The 20,518-nt window shown below is 33.7% G+C and overlaps 1 protein-coding gene across 1 annotated transcript; it reads left to right on the top strand.

Moving 5' to 3' along the window:
- Positions 1–12,719: 12,719 nt before the first annotated feature.
- Positions 12,720–20,298, top strand: PAX1 (paired box 1). Its single transcript, XM_053459760.1, has 5 exons — positions 12,720–13,089; positions 13,450–14,082; positions 15,357–15,499; positions 15,786–16,005; positions 19,465–20,298. Exons 1-5 carry the CDS (start codon positions 13,086–13,088, stop codon positions 19,560–19,562), a joined length of 1,098 nt encoding a protein of 365 aa, XP_053315735.1. The 5' UTR covers positions 12,720–13,085; the 3' UTR covers positions 19,563–20,298.
- Positions 20,299–20,518: the final 220 nt, after the last annotated feature.

Below are 20,518 nucleotides of genomic sequence, written 5' to 3'. Positions count from 1 at the left end.
CAAGTTTACAGGTTACTAAAATAACTGGAGTATGTGCTAATAAACTTTGTTTCACTGTGAATTCCTTCACTACACTATAAATTTGCAAATTATGTAACTACCGCTGTTACTTCTTACCGTATACCGTATACGTTAATGGAACTGTGTAAAACTTTAGGTAGATTTTAAGGCATGGAAGAAATTCAAGCTATAAATGTAGAAAAGACAGGAAATAAAAAGAAATGTGTTAAAAAGTTTTTCAGACAATATGTAAGCTTATGTTCTACAAAAAATGGTAAAGCACTCTATTACAAGCAATATAAACTGTGGTTGCATTGCTTGTTATATTAAAATAAAATAAAATAAACAAACACAGTTTATGCAATGTGAATATGTACACAAAAAGTCAAATTATTACATTTTTAACAGTACCTATGGTAACATTCTTTTAAAGAGATCTACAATATGTCAATGGATATTCCTATGCAAGACTAACACAACAGAATAATCCCTTTGTACATCGGTTGTGCAAGGTATATTGATAGATTGGATTTGTAATGTTTTGCAATAGAAAGCTCTGCCAAGTGATCTAAAATATGCAGGTTGCAAAATCCACACCCTGTTCTCTAAACTGTTATATCCCCACATTCTATTGCTGTGAAAAAGTGGTATGAAAATATTTTCCTGAAACATTACACCCCCAAAGAACTTTAAACAGACTAATAAGCTAGTAGAAATGTGATATTTTAAAGCTTCTTAGTGATCTGTTTGTGTGTTAGATTCTATTTGAATTCCATTAGTTTTGTGATTCGATCTGATCACTGACGGAAACCTTTTTCAGGATCAGTAGTCCAGAATCTGACTTCACAGCCACCAGTTCAAAAGATAAGGCTCTTCTGGACTAATGTTTTTGTCTGAAAAATTAACAATTACTTTTGCTATTCTTCTGGGTAATGTTCTCATATGAGATATTACTATCAACAGTGTCCTTTGGCAATAAATTAGATAAGCAGTGCTATGCCAATGACCAGTAAAATAATTTAAATTGGGTATGAATAAGCGTATACCTGGGATATTTGAGTGAGCATAACCTAAAACATTGGGTTCATCACATGGTTAAAAGAAAAAGGAAGATATATATAATTACAACTTCATTATTTAATGCTACTATCGCCACTAATAACAATAATCTTATCTCAATTGATTATTTGATTGATATGCCTTTTACACTTTAATGAAAGTCCATGATAAGTAAGTAGAGGGGAAACTTCAAATTAATTAATTCTGATGCTGATTTCTGATTGGCTGCTTGGTGTGTTTAGCCTAGCATAAAGTGGCTCAGTTTCCAGTTGTGGACACTGACTGGAAAAAGCATAGATGAGAATGAATCCATGAGAGAAGCCTTATTTATTTATTTATTTATTTATTTATTTATGTGTTCTCAAAATGATATATTTCATGCAAGCTGGGTATAGGATGACATATTACTGCCCCTGTAATAATAACTATTATTTGTTTAATAACATTCAGTTAGTAAGGACACACCTAAGTGTATCAGAATCCTGTATCACTCGGGAAGTGTTGGGCCTAGGGGTAAATTACAACTTTGCTCAAACTTAGCAGAACCTACAATTTCACAGTTTATTTAAAAAAATGCAATGTAATGGTACTAGAAGGACTTGTTGAGATCATACAATTACTTGTTTTCTCCTAGTGTTTTTTTATGTTCTATTTTTTTCTCATACAGAGTACAGGGTCCTAGTTTACACTAACAGTACAGTCTTTCTCCAAATATCAGTTGGTTCTCTTGTTCCTGTATTACCCTAACTGACTGAAGAAGTTGGAAAATAACTTGTCACCAATTACTAGTATATGTAAGAGAGCGATTGAAGAGGTATCTGTGGTGTGGAGGTATTTACTAAACAGGAGTGTGTAAAAGAGTTGTGGCTCCAGCTCACTGACTTAATTATACATTATGAAGGGCCAACCCTTCCCATAAGCTGCAAAGGCTTTAACACAAGGACAAATGGAGCAATTGCTCTTGGTCCGAACATACCTTATGGGCCCACATAAAATGTCCTTTACCTGCTCATAGTCTGGAAGTAGAGAGTTGTGCAGTCACTAACACAGTCCTCCCCACTCACGATTTCTCCATGAGGCCTGTACATCATCTGCTGGTGCAGAGCGCCAGGATATAGTGTCATATTCTGGCCCCTGACAGTAAGTGGCAAGAAGACCACAAAGGAGGAAGTGTGAGTGGAGAGGTCTGTGCAGTCACCTCCCTCAGTTAGATACAATTGAACTGGGAGCAAGACATAGAAGAAGCTTGCCCTGAGACCACCCAAGATGAACCTACCTGTTAGGAGGTCAGAGCTGCTATAATAATTATGACCAAAAAGTACAAAAAACAAAGCAAGAATTTAGTGCAAAAACACCTATCTAAGGCATAGATATTGTGAATTCCATTACACTATATGGCCATATATTGCTTTGTCCTCCACTAGTTCAAAGTACCTCAAGTTTGAAGAGCACTTTCCAATTTTTAATGGCTTTGTTTCTTACAAAGGAGCTGAATCAGTGGGGCCACACTGCATTTTAACCCAAATGAGACTTTCAAGGAATGAAGAGCCTTCTTTGGACACCATTAATGAGGCTCAGCCCTAAGGTTTGGTCAGAATGGGCAAATGTACACAGCGCAAAAAATACAAACTTGTCTTTTTGAAACGTAGTAGATGAAAGGTTGAAAGGTAGCTTTCCATTACTTTGTTTTCTGTTGTTTTTGCCAGGTGGGTGACACCGGACAGTGATTCCTCTGCTGCATTTCATCCCTATCTAGTGCACCCTTATCTATGTTTTCTCCGCTTCTCAATTGTCCCTGCTCACTTCTAATTTACCTTCTCCTGGACTATACTTCACAGTTGCCCTCCCTGTATCAGGGTCCAGGGTAACATAATGTTGTGTTTTGTGATCCTGCAGGATCTCACCACAATAATTTAAACTCCTTTTCATGCTGACAAATCATTATGTATAATGCATTTCTCTGTTCCATTATGTACAGAGAAATGTATACAGACATCAAAACTTTGGTTCATGTATAACGTTCTACCTGGGCTAAGGCCCAGTCTTTTCCCAGCATATGTAAGATATTTCGGGCTTATAGCATCTTCTGATGGATGTCACCTCACATTATGCAGGTGTTCCAGAATTGCATTCTGCATTCATTTTGTGAGTACTTTGAGTTAATAAAGCCTTTTTTCAATTTCATTTTTATGAAACATCTGGAATCCGTGAGTAATGTTGGAATGAGCCACACTCCCACAAAAACAGACCTCCCAACCAAGTCAGCAAAACATTTTCTATTTAAAGCTCTTGAAGTAGTAAGAGCAAAAAGCTTGCCAAGCTGAAAAAGTACACAGTGAATGATCTCTGTTCACACCTCACAACTAGGCTTGGCTTCCATGGTGAAAAGATTGCAAGGGGACCCTCTCCAGAACATATATTATGCATGTTGATTAGCAAAGTCAGTATCCGGTAATTAAAAGACTCTGACTAACCGACCTAATGTCAAGCTTTGGTGTAGTAGGCAGAAAAATATTTATATATATATATATATATATATATATATATATCTTATTCACCTTCTCATGCCTACTTTTGATGCTTTGTGTTTCTTTATTTGCTTTATTGGCTTGATTGAGCTGTAGATAACTATGCATAGACTTTGTACAAATACATTGTTGCAATGGGGCTTCTAAATGAGCATTATATTTAACAGGCCGCCTGCAATGACTATTCACATGAGTTACTTACACCAAGGTTCTCTGTGGACAAAAAACAAAGGTCAATCCTGGCCTATGAATAGTGCTTCAGCCTATTCTCAAATAATGAAATGGCATGTCCATTTATGGTATGACTCGATCAGAAAACGTGATTCCTCCCATCAAAAGTGGTAGGGGTTAATACATTAAGGAGATTTAAACATGCATGGGATAGGCATATGACAATCCTGAAGACCAAAGACCGATTAACATTTGAGCCTCTACAGCAGGAAAAATTAGGGAGATCAGATGGCCTGAATGGGCTTTATCTTCCATCAGATGTATTTCTGATTGTTAATAGTCCCTTTCTGCTAAGAGCTGCTATAATTATAGCAATGCTCCTTGTATTTACACATTCTATTCTGTCAAACCCGGATATTTCTTTCCAAACAAGAAGAACATTTCAAAAGCAATGTGCTAAGCTCCATGTAACTGCAGGATCACGGAATATTAACACAAACACGATTTATGTATTATGCTAACAATATTGCTAGCACATGGATAAACCAAGCAATCAAGAAGACACTTAAAGCAGTAATCTTTGAAATAAATAAATTCCAAATGAAATCTTTTATTTTTCACTGATCTCAGTTTTAACTCTTTAAGAACTGTTGCTCCTTGTTATTTTTTTTTGCCATCTCTGACTTCCCTACCTTTCCCTAAGTTATACTTAAGTAATTTTGCACACCTTGAGTGACATAGATGTTTCAATGCTGTAAAAAAAACAATAGAAATGACATTTCAAATCACTCACAATGTAAAGGTCAAGAACCGATTCAATCAGTACAAGCAAATATAAATGTATAGGGAAAAATAATTCTTCTCTAGCGTCTAGGCAGAGTTGTGTAATATCAATGGTGCATGGAACTGTATATAAGAAATTCAGAGCATAAACCAGGTAAAACAAGACTCTGAAACGTTCAAAATGCAAAGTATACTTGGGAAAATATATGTTAATACTATTACTAGAAAGAAAGAATGTGCACAACAACTATGAATAAAATGTTTCCCAGGAACAAAAAGAAGACAAAGAAAAATAAATACTTCTAATTACAAATTCAGATAAAGAGTGATTTGTAATGTAATCCTTGAATATTAAGCAGTCAGTGACAGGGTTTATACATACATTAAGTTTTTGCAGAATATTATGATAGATATATGGATAAACATTTAAAAATTAATATTAAAATGCTATTTATCACCACAACCACTTTTTTTTATATAACACAGTATGTATATTTGCATTAGTTGCTTTGCAGCATTTTATACAGTATTCCATTAATGGACAACACAGGCAGGTATGTAATGATGTGCGATTCAGCCATTCTGTGGTACTGGAGGGGGAGATTTGGTGTCTCTGGCAAAAAAAGGGGGAACGATATACATAACTGCAATTTTGCCAGTGTGTGAGCAGTTTTGTAACAAGGGTTTTTGCAATGTGAAAACTCAAAAAAATAGATCTGTGAACCAGAAGGTAGGCAGCTGTGCCATCACAGTGGATCCCATGAGTAAAAAGTTTAGATTTTTTGTGCAAGGTACATAAAAATGGTGATACCTCATTCGAGTATGCTTAAATAATAATAGTAATAATAATAATAATAATAATAATAATAATAATATGCCACAGTTGTTCTTTCCATGGAATGCAGTTCTTTTATAAATCACCTCCCATGTGCACAGAATGTTCAAGATGTCAGATTATTATAGAGACCACACAATTTGTTTAGTGAATCATTCAATTAATGTGCTTATATACACATTTGTTTCCAGAGAAATGATTAAAAAATAATCTTGTGAACACGTTTAGAAAATGTGTAGGAAAAGTAGGAAAACTACCATAGTTAATAGATTAACATGCAGACAGAATAGCATAAGGTTTCAAGAGCTCAGAGCTTCCTTTCTCAGGTGTAAATCACATGCATTAAAGAAGGGACCTTCAAGGTATTCAAAGCTTTTAGTGAGTCTACATCTTACTCTATAAATGTTAGCCTTCTAAAAAAGTAGTACAAAAAACCTTACAGACATTGGAGGACTTTCTTTTTTCAGCAATACGTGTTATGGCTACTTAAAAGACAATGTAAAAGTTTCAGAGAACCTTATTTTATATGTATATCCCAATGTTTCCACCTTTTATGCAGCAAGTATTTTTGAGAGTATATGGCACATATTCTATAAAATGTCTGGGTTATAATTTCCTTTTAAGGTGACACCGGTTTAATTATACTGTTTTTTTTGTTTTTGTTTTTTTTAAATTACATTAAAATATATTTATTATGAATTATTATTATTATTATTAACGATATTATTGTGTATATTAAATAATAGTATTATATTAGATACTATAATATTGTATACATATTGTTATTATGAATTTTACAAAATAACATTGTACTTTTATATACTAAATTATCAAATGTATATTATAATATTATAATGCATAGGTCTATATAATCCGGTCTTTAATGCAGATAAACAGTGTGCCCCTCATTCCAGGTTAGTAATATTCCTACAGTTTCCTTAATAATGTTCTTTCACTAATAGACTGCATTCCACGCAATTCACTAAATATGAGTGCAGAACACTGCGATATATATTGGGTGTCTAGAGAGAGATTTATTCGCACTTTCTATTAAACCAGAGCAGACTATAAAATAATACATTCATCAAGTGTCACCTGCTGACCTCAGGTGCAATAATATATGAGTATTGAACGAAATCACGAACCTTTTGATTAAGACTTAAGTCCGATTGAGCGACTTTAAGGAGCCTTCCAGCGTTTGATGAAATCTTTGCTCTGCAGGGTTGGTTTTATAATTCAGGTGCTTGTGAAATACGACTTTCATCATCCGTTCGTATATGTTCCCATCTAACCCAATGTACTTTATCATACATCCCAGCCCAGGGGACACACTCAGTACAAACTTAAAGGAGCTCTGATAAAACTCTCTGAGAAATAGGACACCCAAGGCTTGTTTGCAGTCGGCATTAGTCAATATTTACCAATACGGGTTATTCACCCTTTCAATGCCAGAAATCTATGGAATCCCAGCTGCAATGGAATACAACTCCCACCATGATCACTGACTGGCTATGCGTAGTGGGAGTTGTGGTCACAGCAACTGGAACGTTAGCTGTTGATTTTTACCGGTCATTAGGCAGGTAATGCACTGGAACGTGGCAATCACTGGGCGAGTAATGTACCGCTTTATTGCATAAACTGGTGTATTTAAATAAACACATCGCCAGGAAATCTCTTATTCTTAAGACGGCTACGAACATTATTCCATTTAATATAATTGTGATATAGAAATTATTACAGAATAGTCACTGTAATAAAAGAATACACAGTTCTATGAATATGTCATCTTTAAAATGATAAAATAATTGATAAAAGGGAAAGTGGTTAAGAAGGATAAAGGTAGCTTGGATAGATAGATAGATAGATAGATAGATAGATAGATAGATAGATAGATAGATAGATAGATAGATAGCTATAGAAAGATAGATATAATATAGAAACAGATGGATAGATTGAAAGATGAATTGATTGAAAGATAGATAGATAGATAGATAGATAGATAGATAGATAGATAGATAGATGATAGATAGATAGATAGATAGATGCATAAATAAAGATAGATAATAGATATACAGAGAGAGAATCAGATGATAGATAATAAATGGATAGATAGATAGATAGATAGATAGATAGATAGATAGATAGATAGATAGCTATAGAAAGATAGATATAATATAGAAACAGATGGATAGATTGAAAGATGGATTGATTGAAAGATAGAAAGATAGATAGATGCATAAATAAATATAGATAATAGATATACAGAGAGAGAATCGGATGATACATAATAAATGGATAGATAGATAGATAGATAGATAGATAGATAGATAGATAGATAGATAGATAGATAGATGTATAAATAAAGATAGATAATAGATATACAGAGAGAGGATCGGATGATAGATAGATAGATAGATAGATAGATAGATAGATAGATAGATAGATAGATAGATAGGCAGGCAGGCAGCACACACATACATTTATGCATATACACCCCTCTCGGTAGAGTGCTGTCTATTCAAGCTCCTGGCTTCTTCCTGCTTGTTTTAGGCTGGAAGTCTGTTTCCCTGCAATGAGTCTCGGGCACTCTTCATCCCCCTGCAGTTTGAACCTCGTGTAATTTTTTCCATACTGGGCAATGAGATCACAAACTCGCAAACACTAAATCAAACCCCGAGGTACAATGGGTCTTCCATAAAACCACCGAGGCCCGTGCATACAAGAGCAGGAGAAAATTAAAACCGTCTCACAGGGTCAATTCGCTCTAGACATTTGGACGATGGGTTTGTTCTATAATGCCAAATAATTCGGTTCAACTCTAGCTGGAGTCCAAGTTGTAATTAATTTGGATGGCTTGCGGTAATGAGTAATATGATTGATAATAACATGCTTAAACCGACAGTCTATCCAACATTAGACAATCTTGTTTTGATAAATAACAGCGGCCGTAGAAGTGGCTCTGACAAGAAGATTTATTAGATTAAATACAGACAACATTGAATATTAGAGGCAGCTCTTGGCTCAGTAATGTAAATAATTCTTAATGCTAATTCCTCTTCAGGTGTTTAACAGTTAATTTATGCGCAGGCCAAGCAATCTTTAGTAATTAATTGCTAAAAACAACCTCAAAACAGCTGGAAGAAACAAATATTACTAAGAAAGAGCAAACTAACTGCAATTTGACAGGCTATGGATTGTTTGGGGTTAGTAAGGTTTATTTATCGTTTTGTAGTGAATTTGTTCTTTTACCATTCACTGCTCCATATTCCAGATCCTGATTTGAGGAGGGTGTTCTGTAAGTGCGAAATTTTTGGGGGGTCTGTTGGCAGAATATCGAAATATATGATTGTATTACCTCGATATTTAGTGAACATTCTGATTTAATGAAGATATAGAGCATTATTCAATTACTGTGTGAATTCTACACACAGCCAGCAAAACCTTCTTGCAACATGAAGAGTTTATAGTATTGCCTTTTCAAATAGTTTAAGTGGTAACCCTACACAAAATGTGTTACCTGATAATTGTTTCAGGTATTTTTTTATCGCAAAAAAGATTATCTTCAAAACCCTAAATCATCACTAGGGCTGTTTAATTATTTCGTGACTAGTGATCCTCACTTATGAAGTGCAAGATGTCATCTGGTCCTAATTTGGCTTATTTTATTTACATGGAATGTTTTTTAAGGCAATGTGAGATTCACAAGCTATTTCATGGGTCTAAAGTGTATATTAGGTGTAAACACAGGCTGAGTTACCTACCTGCTAATTTTCTCTATATAAAAGCAGGTGCAGATGTTTTTTTAAAGGAAGGACTAACAGAGACTATTTAAGGTAAAACATATTTTTTTGTAAAATAGAGTATTTTTTACACACTAATTTTGCAAATTTACACCGATCATTCTGGCACATTAAATTGTGCCGAATTCAAAAGGGGTGCAAAATGATATAATATGTATTGCAAACCATTCTGAAGAATGAAAACTACTTAGAAGGTATGAGGATAACTTGATGTATCAGATCAATGCTAGAATTGTATCCAGATTCATAAAACTGGATTAATACAATGTAAAGGAGAAACTGTTGTGTCAGTCTAAGTAGAGTGTCTGGCACTTAACGGGTTAAATCGATCCTATTTCGCCCGCTCCTGTTAGTGGTTACAGGTAATGCGGTGATATGCGACACGTCGGTATACTGCATAGTGTACTATTAGCTTTCTAGAAAGCTGCGCTCCAGAATGATTTATTCATTTAATAAGCTGCTATGAACGCAGGCCATAGAGCGAGTAAAGGGTGTAATGAGCATGGGATAATAGGGAAAAATGAAGAGTGAGCTCAATGGATACGGATCTGAATTGCAGCCAGTCTCATGTGTTACTGCCACCTTATTTCACTTGGTAATCTAGAGCAATGGCATTTCCACATACACTCTGAGTGTCACTGAAGGCTCTCTTCGGCTCTATTACCTGAAGTCAATCAAGAACTAAAGAAAGGACAAATATTGGCTTAGGAGACATGTTTTTGGAACATTTAAGGACTGGGAATTCATTTTTTTGCTGAGTGTCAAGTATCCATTGATCTACCTATCATGTATCATCTATTTATTTGTCTGTGTGATTTATTATTTATCTATCCATTTATAATCTATCAGTTTGTCCATCTGTCTAATGAATCTATCTATCCATCTATCGTTACCAGATATAGACTTTTGATGTTCTTTTCTAAAAAGATTTAACTAAATCTGAAGAAGGGACCTCTGAGGTGCAGAGAGTTTTTGTACATTTACATCTTTTTCAATGTTGGGCCAATACAGGGTTATGAATTTCGACCAAAGGCTCAATTTGTAAATCTGAAAAGGATTTTTAACACACACAGACAAATAATTATAGATGGGTATATCATTGCATGAACCAGCAACAGCTGTTAATGTTTTTTTTTAACTGTCATCTCTTTAATTGTATGTATATGTTTATAACTTTATTATGTATCTATGTTTCTCACATATGTTTAGATTTCGTATATTAATGGTATCAATCGAGATGTTTCCATTTAATGTTATTTCTAGATAGTTTATTTTAAGCATAGAAAGTATATTTTAACATTGTGTGCCAGATTTATGTATTCAGTACAAAAAACTATGCGCACAAATGTTCTAAAATTGATCTAAACACTAGTTATATATTAAAATAACTAGAAAAGAACTTGATTAAAATCTGGGCATAAAATTAATAAAATAGTGCATATTATAGAATTACCTGTTGTCTTTCCGAGGTCTCCTCGCGGTGACTCTTTTTCTTGACCCTCCTTCAGACAAACGAATTCAATTCCTTCTCAGATAAAAAAAAGATCCATTACTTTTTCATGCATCGGAACAGTTTGTGGCTGTAGTATAATGGATATCCAGCAGAGGGCGCCAACATGTTTACTGCCCACGTTAGAAATCCAGTCATAAAGTGCATAAAGCGTGAGGCAATAACTTATTTAATTATATATAAAAACTGGTTAATTGCGTTTTATTCTATCCCAAATATTTATACAGAGGTGACACCTAACAGAGCCAACCAAATGAATAAATGTATCCATTTTGCCAACAACATGCTGATGTCAAACGCTTTATTTTAATGGGTTCTGTGTGTACCCAACAAATGGTTAATTCTATGTTGTACCATGAATTGTATCAAGCCAGTATGTATATATATATATATATATATTACTCACATTTAAAATGTTAATTCCCAAATAGTGTTCATATATTTGAAATATATGTAATGAAATACCATAAAGAACATAATTCATATTATATAGCGCTTTAGACTATATATTATTGATACAATACATATTTTCATAGTTGGCTAGATAATGTTCGTACATAATTGGAGTATGCATTTAAAAAATGCAGAATCCCGTATTATAGGTAAGCTTCATATCAGGTTTACAAACCATTGGGATAATAATAATAATAATAATAATAATAATAATAATAATAATAATAATAATAATAATAATTACATGGACGTCTAAATATTCAAAATCGCTGTGTATGTTATCTGCTGGCCTACAGAATACAATTACTCATTTACCTTAAACTAAATTTTTGGTATATATAAACAGGAGAATTTGGGCACCAGATTCTATAGGGCATTACTATAGAATTAGCACGTTTTTATTTTATAACTTTATTTTAGTTTTTGTTATGCAGTCTATGGGAAGATGTGTGCTCGAAGTTATTTTTTATATTATTCGAATATGAGACTTTAAATCGAATTTGGTACATCTGATCAAAGCAATCGTCCTTTAAGTACTTGCTTTGCGCCAGGTAAATATATAGTTTAGGTTCCTAAATTCTTGGATAAACCACTGAACGGATTTAGAAAACCCCCCTTTTGCCACCTGATCTCTGCAAACATCCTACCTGCCTAACTTGTAATCTGATGATGAAAGCTTCTTAGCTTCACTCAGTGGAAAATAGGTGTATATCACTTAACTGAATCAAAACATAGCAGCTAAACTTCTCCATGTATATTCTGTTTCTCCCTATACTACATGTATAACCTGAACCCACTATGCAAAATTAAGGAATAATGGTTATTATATCAAGAAAGCTTATTTAGAGGAACCCTGTAATATATGTATGGTCTACACAACTAGGCAGGTGTGTGAAATCAGTTAAAAAGTAAACGAGGCAATGTACTTATATATACACACCTCAGAAAATTAATGGACAATGAAGGAATACTATTAGACACACACACACATATATATATTGTGTATATGTATATGGTATATGGTATATGGTATATATATATATATATATATATATATATATCTATATATAACAGATATATATATCTGTTAACTATGCCTATTTTTTTTAAACTCCTTAATATACCCATTCCTTTTTATATCTTTATATTTTATCAATACTAGTTCATTAACTGGTTTACTTTCTTGCAACCGGTTTCACACACCTGCCTAGTTGAGTTAATATATATATATATATATATATATATATATATATATATATATATTCGCAAATATATAGTAAGATTCATCTTGTTTTATAAGTAATCAATAAAATGCACATTTTGCTGTTATGAAATACATGTTAAAGAACATCACCCTTTGTTATTTTATCACATCTAGAAAAAGAGTACTTATCTGAAGTCTGATCATTTAAAAATTGAGATGAAAAGAAAATTGATGGATAGAGCTGCCAAAGTGGTATAAAAGACTTAAAAGTTGGTGATTAGTGTTGTTTTAGAGTGAGTGGGGTAAGACATTCCATGAAGCGAGAGCTAGGGTTACACTAGACCGGATGGGTAAGCAGAAGAGGGGAGAGATCTCTGCCTATTTGGGATGACGGGAACCAATGAGCTATCACCAGTAGCTTGTGCAGCTTGACCACCAAGATTGACGTGGAAGACACGTCAAATTGATCTGAACAAACTTCAGGCAGATAACTTCAGTAATTCCCATCTAATCGGATAAAGATCACCCAGCGCTTTTGTCTCCTTGCATTTGAAGTTGCTGTTCAAACACCACAAGAGAGCAGTTTGTGAAGGAAGTGCCTTAAAGATCAGAACCCTCCTCCAAAACAGCTCATTGGAGAGCACTCTGCTCTCCCCCGTCCATGTATCTCTGGGTTACTTCTGTTTGACTTTCTTCAGTTCTCTGCAGTCTTTTCCTGGCTTTTTTTTCATTTTCTCACGGGATGGGTAAGAATTCTTCTCTATTAATTCGCAAATGCGGAAAATATTAGTAAATACCGGGATACTGGATTAATGGGGGGACTTAACAGATCTTAACAGAAAGTACTTTCGCTTTGCATATCATGTAATGCTAAGGAAGCAGCTCTGCTGTGCCTTCTTAGCGATTATGCTTTTTAGATCTTTACAGCGCTTGCTACTTCTTGAAATGTTAACATTTCTATGCGAGTAGGATGTCCATGCATGAGAAATTTGCATGGGATTCCTGCCTGCTCATGGCTTTAGTATGATCTGGAAACTTAAGGAATGTGCATGTATTCCAGATGAGGGGTTCATCGCCGCATTGACTTTATGGTTTTGATTTTACAGAGCAAGCCTATGGAGAAGTGAACCAACTGGGTGGTGTGTTTGTGAATGGAAGACCTCTTCCCAATGCCATCAGACTGCGGATAGTGGAGCTGGCCCAGCTAGGAATCAGACCTTGTGATATAAGTAGACAGTTACGTGTGTCCCATGGATGTGTGAGTAAAATCCTGGCTAGGTATAACGAGACTGGCTCCATCCTACCAGGGGCTATTGGTGGAAGCAAACCCAGAGTCACCACTCCTAATGTGGTGAAACACATCAGGGAATACAAACAAGGAGATCCAGGCATCTTTGCTTGGGAAATTCGAGACAGGCTGCTGGCTGACAACGTCTGCGACAAGTACAACGTTCCTTCTGTAAGTTCAATTAGCAGGATTTTGAGGAATAAAATTGGCAATCTGTCTCAGCCAAGCCAATATGAAAATTCCAAGCAGCAGACATCACAAGCCACACTGCCATATAATCACATCTATCAATATCCCTATCCTAACCCGATGTCACCTGGGTCAACAAAGATGGGCAGTCATCACCCTGGAGTGCATATGCCCACTGGACATGTCAGCATTGCGAGATCCTGGCCATCCGCCCATTCTGTCAACAACATTCTGGGTATCCGCACCTTTATGGAACAAACAGGTGAGTTTGTGGAAAGTCCGCGGACTGCACATTGAGTGTTAACAGGATTGCTGTGAAGCGTTGAGTCTTGCAAATCTAGCTGTCTGTCTACACATGTGCCAAAAGCACATTACTATAATTGTAACTTATTATAATTGTAACTATAAATGTAACTTATTAGCTAGTCTAACAAATACAATTATTTTAATAATGTAACAATTACTAAATACGTAGTGACAATATACAGATCGATCATTCTATCTATCTATGGTCTGTCTGTCTAGATTGTGGAACAGTGTGCTGAATTCTTTTATTTTGTTATTAGTGGCCACTTTGGTCAGCTCTTTAATTGTTATTCTGTATGTGGCATAGACCTGACAGTACCTGTGCTAACTGGGGGCATAATGGTGGGTAGGGATCAGGCAACAATATCCTTGTCAAATATTTGCGTACTGATGAAAGACAAGATGCCACAATCTTGTTACTAATGACATGTAGTTGTTTTTGTCCCAGCACAGAGCAAATACTATATATATATATATATATATATATATATATATATATATATATATATATATATATATATATGTGTGTGTGTGTGTGTGTAATATATATATATATATATATATATATATATATATATATTAATGTATATATTATTAATACTATCAGATGTATATATCTAACTCTTTGTATTACATATTTGTCGTATATTTTCAAAGCTGTATATTCGATTGTAGAACCTGCCCACTAGCTATTGTTACACTGTGTCTAATGTTCGAAATAACAAAATAACAATAATTATTTTCTTTTCTAACAGCTATATATCAGAGAGTACCTATAAGATAGATGTGCATTATTTAAAACAAATAAAATTGACATTTTTATACGCAAGTTTCAGGGTTAAAATGAAACCAATACTGTATATAGTCAGGCCTTTCCCCCTTCACTTATCAAATGCATCCTACTCTCCATAAACTGTAGATTTTTAATTTGTCCAGTTCGTAAACCATTATTTTCAAAATAGTTTATATATATATATATATATATATATATATATATATATATATTAGACTAACGTTTATATAAATTTCAGGATCGCCCACCTTCCTTTATAAAATCAACATTGATTTATATATTACATTATTATATTGTATATATATTTGGGATTTGGTTCCAATTAGTCTAAACAATTGATTTTGCTTGTTATTAATAAATATATTTATAAATGAGTTAAGTGAAAGTGTGGCATTTTTAACTCTGAAGTTTTTTGTTCTCTCTCAATGTTGATTCAGGAGCTATTGCTGGAGCTGAGGGCTCAGTCTACTCCCCCAAAATGGAAGAATGGGCAAGTGTTAATAGGACAGGGTTCCCTACCTCCCAGAATATTAACTGTATTGAAAAGGCTGCTGTGGATCCTGACATGAAGTACCCTCAGGTAAACTGCATTTCCCACTAGAAAAACCTTGGTCTGGGTCGAAAAAATCCACATTGATCTATAGAGGTCTATCGCACTGAGCATTTCTATTAAGGAAACTGATCATTATGTGTCATTCAGTATAGTTTGTGCTTCCAGCATGTAAACCAATAGTTTGGATCTTGATTGTGAACACACTCCTGAAAGAAACGTGCTATTTTTGAAGAGCTGAAATGACCTAGTATATTTCATTTTAGGACAAGAACAGAAATATTGTATTAGTGACAAAATTGTTTCTTTCTCCCAGACTGCCTCAAGCTTGTCTTCCGTGGGAAGTTTTGTCCCTGCTTGTGCCTACCCTTCTACCAACCAATATGGGGTGTATGGTGGACCTGGAGCTGGTTATGTTACCCCAGGGCATCATTGGCAGGCACAAGGCAGCCCCCTAGCTCATCATGGGCCAAGCGTGACTGTTCATGGAGGAGAAATTGCAGCCCCTATGACCTTCAAGCACCAAGTCAGGGAAGGTATGAAAACAAAGATGAAAAATGAGAGCAGTGTTTCAGCTGCACAGTGAAAACTGCCGGCTGGGGGGTAGTTAAAGCCAGATCTCCAGGTTTTACAAAAAGAAATAACACTGAGAGGATGTGAGAGGAACAGTAGGCTCTACTCTCTCTGGATGGCCTGATTTATGGATTTATTTTTGATGCATGCGGGTCTTCCTTTCCCTGTGTGATTTATAGATTACATTCTTCACTGTCTAAAGCATCAGTTTCCCCTTTGACTGTTTTCCTTATTTTCTTATTTTTTATTATGTCGCTGTCTTTTCTTTTCCACTTTCTGCAGATAGCTCAAATTTATCTCTCTTTATATATATATATATATATATATATATGTGTGTGTGTGTGTGTGTGTGTGTGTGTGTGTATAACGAATAATAATAACACTAATAATAATACGGAGTTACATTATATGTATATTTTATTGTAATAGTGACCATATTTTAAAAAAAACCCGCTAAAATACGATTAAGTATACTTAGATTCGATTTAATGGCTCAAAATAATTAAAATACGCAAAAATAAAAACAAATAAAATGTAATGTTGATACTGTTGAACCATTTTATCTAATATATCAATACCAATAACACATGGTCTTAAAAATGATCGTTTCTAGTTTACCAAATATTATTTTAATTACGCCTGTATGCATTTAGTTTACAAGTGCGTATACATGTGCGTGATAATAATAATAATAATAATAATAATAATAGTAATAATAATAATATCTAATTATACTGCCGATGCAAAAGCACTCATAGGGCTAAGTAATCTAGATTTTTTTCATTTGTGAGAAAAAGGTTTCTAAATACATTGAATAAAAATCACATGCCATTACGTTCATCATTTTTTCATATCTAATTAAGAGGACAGCTAGTTTTTGAAAGGAAAAATAGATACATGAATGATACGTATATTTATTGTAACAATGATGTATATAATGATTTTAAGACATGAATCTTAAATTCTGTATCTAGAAAAATTTCGAAATGCTGTAACAATATATAATTGGCAAATACTTCAATACATAAGGGATGTTTTAACATCACTGATATTTTTAGTTCGTTACTATATATTTACTTTTCCAAAATGATAAAATGCCAACGTGCTACATTATAAAAAAATAAATAAATAATTACAAAACAAAAGCGACTGGTAGCATACAACATGAGACATATATGCTATATAGTATAATAGATTATTGAATTAATATATAGTATTATATATATATATATATATATATATATATATATATATATATATATATATATATATATATATATATATATATATTATAATGTAGTATATTAGTATATACATATTTTTATTATCATCGCTGAGTTATTTAGATCTAACGTTGAAATATAGATATAAATATAGATATAGTATACAATAATCAAATAGTATTATTGTTTAGTATATATATATATATATATATATATATATATATATATATATATATATATATATGTAGTATTATGAAAGCTGAGTTATTTCCTTAAAATGAATACATTATTTATCTTAAAGCCTAAAAACGTATGAAGAACATGCAATCGCAACGGTTGAATCTTGATCATTGGTTTACACTCTTTCTATATTTATATTTTGAGATATACATCTAAATGTATATTATAAATTTAGTTTTTCTGCTGTTAATGTGCATCAATAGGAAAAAAAATAAACTTTCTGTGACTTCAATAATTGTAAACTGTTCATGTCCTGATAGGATTTTATTAGTGCTCTCATTACTGTGTTGTTTAGAAAATAAGACTAATGCGGATGGTACAGCAAACATCTTGCCTGTAAAATTACAAGACGCGATTGAATATTTTTTTTTAAATAAAAGTCAGATGGGTTCTGCAATCCATGCCAGCATTGCTTTGGTTGGAGACGTTGTTAACATTTCTGTAAACCCAGCAACAAGGAACAAATATTAGCCGTGCACTTCAGCTTCAAGGAACAGGGCATAATGTTTTTTCAACAAACTGTGAATACCTTCAGGTTTATATTTATTTCCAAGGCTTTTGTTCGAGGATAAATGTTTCATTGTCAAGATACTGTAGTGAGTATCCTAGTTTTGTTTGGCAAACTTGGTGCCCTTCCATTTCTAAGACCAAACTTGAAGCCCTTCCAAAAATTCTCAAAAACAGGTGCACCTAAGTGACACCGTTGATTATGCTTCCATGATTAATGAAGTATTATGTACAGTTAAATTGAGAGACCTAGATGGATTTGGTATTTGTTATGCAAACCTAATAGACAAGTGCTGACCAACTCAGGGTCTGCAGGTTCTTTTGGTGTATCCTTCATTATTAAATAAAATATATTGTTTATTAATCAAATTAAAAAAAGAGTCCTTGGTATAAGTTGATCCATTTTATTGGGTCAACAAAAATGATGTAAAGTTATACAAGCGTTTTGGACCTCAGAAGTCTCTTCTTTAGAAAGGAATTCTTGCTAAAAACATTTAGACATTTTATTTCAGTAAAGGAAATTGGGCCAATACATCTCCACATCTTCATCTAATTTCCCCACCATAGTCTATGGAAGGATTGTTTTTCAAATATTTGTGCTAGATTTAAATCAGGGATGTAATTAATCTCGTGTTCTGTTTTATGCAGATCACTGCCTAACCTTCTGGAACACATAGAGTTAAAATGCAAACTTTTGCTTTTGTAGTTTTAAAAGCCGTAAAACCCGGTGCTAAAATGGATTTTGCTGTTTCTGTTGTCCTTAAAGGGTTAAATCCAAAGTTTCCCCGTGTATATTCTTAAAGCAGTACTCTCAGATTAACCCCTAAATCAGTAGCCCATGATTAAGGTTCAGGGTTTGCATGTCCATGTCAGTGATGTATATCATTAATTCCTTGTTATTTTCTTGCATTCTATGTGGAATATTGGCGCTGGAGCAACATTTCAAGGAAACTTACAATTAAAAGAGAAATTTCCTTTTCTCAAACAATTTATTTTACTTGGGTGCTTGTCACTCACATAACATGAATATTTTGCTGAATTTGCAAAATAATTATTAAATAGTTTTCATTAACAGAGAGTTTGCTGATCGCATGGGATACCGAATAAATTACAAATCACTAAGGCATTTTCAAGAAAACACTGTATTTGAGATAATCTCTATACCCCTGATTTTGCTAATTGCAATATCGCATAAGACTTATTAAGAGCTTGTAGGAAGAAGCTGGGGCAGCCAAAAGGCATATCCCTCCCGAACTTCAACTCACAAAAACTTAAGACAAATTCTGTATTGATGAGATGAATAAGAATTTAGATTTAACAACAGTCCAAATGTATTTTAAAGGCTACCCAGCCAGGACTGCACTTACTTATAATAATATTTTGCTGTGTGAATATTTTAACCTTTATATATGTTTCCAACTAAACTGTTTTTTTTTCTTTTTATTATTTCAGTGGTGAGCAGAAAACAGACTAGTCCAGTCATTAAATCCCATGAAGCCCACAATAATAATAATATACATGGACTATCTATTCCTGCTTCCTCATCTTAACAAACCAGGGTAATCCACTACTTGTACAATTTAAGCCCTATTCACCCCAAAAGAAATGTGGCTGAACGTGGATGAACCTTGAAGAAATCCAGGCAGAGACCACAGCATTCTTTCTCAGCAGATTAGTAAAGAAAGAATAGGTGAGATACGATTTGGAGATCTGATGAGTTATTTACTTTGGGAACCTGAAGCTGGTGCTGAAATTAACTCTAGACTTCTCTGTTACCCTTTGTTTGCTGTAATTGCCACCCCCTCCTCTCACAAATGTGTCCCTCGCTCACTAACACCTGATATGCACTAAACCTTTCATATATAAAGTGGATCATTCCTGGCTGGCTGTTTTAGCAGACACTGATATTTAATGTTTTTCTTGGATACATTGCCCCCCCCCCACCATCAAATTATTGGAATATGATGTATGATGTGAAACAATGTTTGTGAGAGTAATGTATATCCTAGATTGTAAATTTACAAATAAATAACAACATTTTATTTTATATTTTTATAAACTTAAATATCATAAATAAATGAAATTGACATTGATTTGTGTATGTTGGATTATTGGATACATGGATTACTACTGTCAATCTAATAGATTTTATTGTATAATTTTGATTCGATAAACCTTGATTACAATGAATATCTAATGTAGAGGGACTAGAAACCCACGTGCATGACAGACTTGGGAAAACACTTGCATGGTAGTAAGATTTTGTTTTAAGAGTTTAATGTTTTTTTTTTTAAAAAAAAACATTTCTGCCTCCATAACAACTTACTTTTCATAATCATTTCCCCGATTATTATTATGTATGATGCTGATCACAGGCAAATTGGAATATTCTATAAAAATATCGTAATATTGCACCAAGGAATCTGATGGTCCTATACAAATAAATATAATGTGTTTTTATGCTATAGGATGTTTTTTGTTTTATGCGGTTTTATGTTATGTTGTA

Source organism: Spea bombifrons, chromosome 3 (genome assembly GCF_027358695.1).
Source record: "Spea bombifrons isolate aSpeBom1 chromosome 3, aSpeBom1.2.pri, whole genome shotgun sequence".
NCBI classification, from domain to species: domain Eukaryota; kingdom Metazoa; phylum Chordata; class Amphibia; order Anura; family Pelobatidae; genus Spea; species Spea bombifrons.
The sequence above is the reverse complement of the archived record's forward strand: the minus strand, read 5'-3'. Positions and strand labels throughout refer to the sequence as shown.